At 35.5% G+C, this 2,901-nt stretch overlaps 1 protein-coding gene across 1 annotated transcript; it reads right to left on the minus strand.

Annotated features, from left to right (window-relative positions):
• Positions 1 to 1,691: 1,691 nt before the first annotated feature.
• Positions 1,692 to 2,411, minus strand: LOC141629043 (uncharacterized). The gene is made up of 2 exons (XM_074442116.1): positions 2,194 to 2,411; positions 1,692 to 2,109 (listed from the first exon to the last, which is right to left on the minus strand). The coding sequence occupies exons 1-2, from the start codon at positions 2,409 to 2,411 to the stop codon at positions 1,692 to 1,694; spliced, it is 636 nt and encodes a 211-aa protein (XP_074298217.1).
• Positions 2,412 to 2,901: the final 490 nt, after the last annotated feature.

A 2,901-nucleotide genomic window follows, 5' to 3' on the forward strand; every position in this document is an offset into this window, starting at 1 on the left:
TTATGTGCAACAAATCAGAAGCTTTGCCAAACAACAACTGATAAGGTGATAAATTGTTAAGAATTTTAGATGGAATTTTATTGATAATAAAAGTATCTGTAAGCACACACTCACCCCAATACTTATCCGGCAATTTAGACTGAAATTTTAAAGCTCTAGTGGTTTCCAAAAGATGTTTGTGTTTTCTCTCTACTATGCCATTTTGTTGAGGTGTGTGAAAGCATGAAGTCTGATGTATAATACCATTATCTCGAAGAAAAGCAGCAGTGGTTCCACTAGTACCTAATTCAAATGCATTATCTGATCTAATAATCTTAACCTTCTTATCAAACTGTGTATTTACCATCTGTAAGAAAGTTTTAATAAATGGAAATGCATTACTTTTGGAAGTCAGTAGATGAGTCCAGGTGCATCTGGTAAAGTCATCAACAATAGTCAAAAAATACTTGTAACCATTATATGTGGATATATGATAAGGACCCCATAAATCAATGTGTATGAGCTCAAAAGGATGAAAAGATATGCTAGTACTAATAGGAAAAGACAACCTGTGTTGCCTTGCTTGTGCACAAATATAACAGGAAAGCAATTCATTATCTTTACTGGAATCAGAAGTACAAATGCCCATATTTTTCAGTTTATAAAATGGTAAATGTCCTAATCTTTTATGCCAAACTTGACTAGAAACAACAGAATTTGCAGAATGGGAAATACAATTTGTATCTATACAACTTGATGTAGAATTGAAATACAATTTTTATTATTGACAGCACTCATAGCTTTCTTCTTTTCAATTTCTGGGTGAAGCAGGTAAAGATCATTAAAATTTTTACCAAGGACCAATATCTTCTTGGAAGAGTCCTGCACATAACAAAGTGTAGGAGTAAAACTCACTACAGATCCTAGTTGTTTGGCTAGTTTGCTAATTGACAACAAATTAAACCTAAAAGAAGGAACATATAACACATCACGCAAGCAGAAAACATCAGATAAACGCACAATACCTATAATGCCTATTTTGACTACATGACCATTTGGTAAGGAAACAGAATATGGCTTGTCAATATCATGGAACTCAGAAAATAGAGCTTTATTTGCACAAAAATGATCACTGGCTCCAGTATCCAAGATCCAAGAATTGAAATAGACATTAAACTTAGTAGTGATAAGGGTATTACCTGCAAAATTTGCAGAAGCAATAGCAACCTCATCATTAACATTAGAAGTAGAAGCTTCTCCATGATTCCCATACTGTATACCACCATTAATCATGCCAGTCTGATTATTGAGAAATTGCATACCACCAGATCCAGCAGCTTGATTACCCTGATTAGATTCTTGATCAAAGAACACATTTCCTGCAAAACCTCTATTCCTGTTCTGAAGATGCCGTCAGTTGTCCACATTGTGTCCACCCTTCTTGCAGTAGTTGCAGAAATTTATAGCAGGTTTTTCCCTAAAAGACTGAAACTGATTCTTCCCTTTAAAATTGTTAGAAGCACCATCAAAAGAATTATTATTTCCCTGATTCTGAGAATAGTTGCCATTTCCTTGATTCTGAGAATAATTCTGATTGTTGCCCTTGAATGCTTGTTTGAAGTTTGCATTCTGTGGCTTGTTATTATAATATTGTGAATTCCCTTGAAAACCTCTATTAGATGAGTTGTTCTTGTAGCTCATGTTCTTTGCCATCATTGCTGCAGCTTCAACTTGAATTTGGGATGAATTATGTAACTCTCTTGTCTTTCTTCTTGAAGCAATATGTTGTAAACCATTGCTATCTTAGGAAGCGGATTCTGAATCAATATCGTGCCTCTTATGGCAGTATATGAGTTATTTAGACCCATCAAGAACTGTACCACCCTCTTGTCTTCTTCAAATTTCTGTTGCTTTTCTGTTGCTCCACAGTTACAGCTGCACGAACATCTGGGATTCATTCCCATGCCTTCTATTTCATCCCATACAGATTTGATCTTCGTGAAATAGGTTGCAATGTTGTCATTTCCTTGAGCAAAGTCATTTAGCTTCTTTTGAACACCATAGAGCTGAGCACCATTTGACTGGCCAAACCTTTCTTCCAATTCCTTCCATGCCACTTCAGCTGTACTGCTGTAAAGAATTGAGTCACTTATTTATGAAGAAAGTGAGTTGAGAATCCAAGAAAACACTATATCGTTGCAGCGTTGCCAATACTTAGCAGTTGCAGATGTTGCTGCTGGCTTTGGAATTGTACCGTCAATAAACCCAGTTTTGTTCTTTGCTGATAATGCTATGAGCATGGATCTTCGCCAATTCCCATAACCAGAACCTTCAAACACATTTCCTACCAGTTTAACACCAGGAATATCTGACGGATGAATGTAGTGTGGGTCATCAATACTAATGGTATTGACTGATTCGTTTGCAGGCATGATGATTTATGTGAATGAAATCTTGATTGACTATAAAAAAGAATAGAAGATTTTATTGTATATTGAGCAGCGGAAGAACTAAAAAAACGAACAGAAACAAGATTAGAACAACCTTGCTCTGATACCATGAAGGAATTGTAATTCCTTCATGATAGGTGAGATGAAGATGATGAAGATTGTAAGTAGCACACTATTGAGGGTCGATCCCACGAGGAACTAGGGAGAGTATTAATCGTTTTAGATCTTTGTTTAGCTAAGTTGACAATATTTGGATGAGGTTTTAAACTAAACAACTAAACTAAATAAAATAGAATGCAAATTAACAAAAGATGATAAATGAGTAAGAGAGGAATAAAGTTGTAAATCAAATGATTAAAAGGCCTAGAACTCGGTTCTCTCACAACAATTCATAACTCCACATATTGATTCCCAAGGCTAATCACTTAGGTAAACGAGTAAGGAGGAGATGGCTCTAATTCGTCTAAGACCC

This window comes from Silene latifolia, chromosome Y, assembly GCF_048544455.1.
Source record: "Silene latifolia isolate original U9 population chromosome Y, ASM4854445v1, whole genome shotgun sequence".
In the NCBI taxonomy this organism is placed as follows: Eukaryota; Viridiplantae; Streptophyta; class Magnoliopsida; order Caryophyllales; family Caryophyllaceae; genus Silene; species Silene latifolia.

Bases quoted from the DNA above. Each gene is read 5' to 3' on its own strand.
- LOC141629043 (XM_074442116.1), bottom strand. From the start codon at position 2,411: ATGCCTGCAAACGAATCAGTCAATACCATTAGTATTGATGACCCACAC. The intron at 2,110-2,193 runs GTATTGGCAACG...AATTCTTTACAG, and splicing joins GCAACATCTGCAACTGCTAA to CAGTACAGCTGAAGTGGCAT.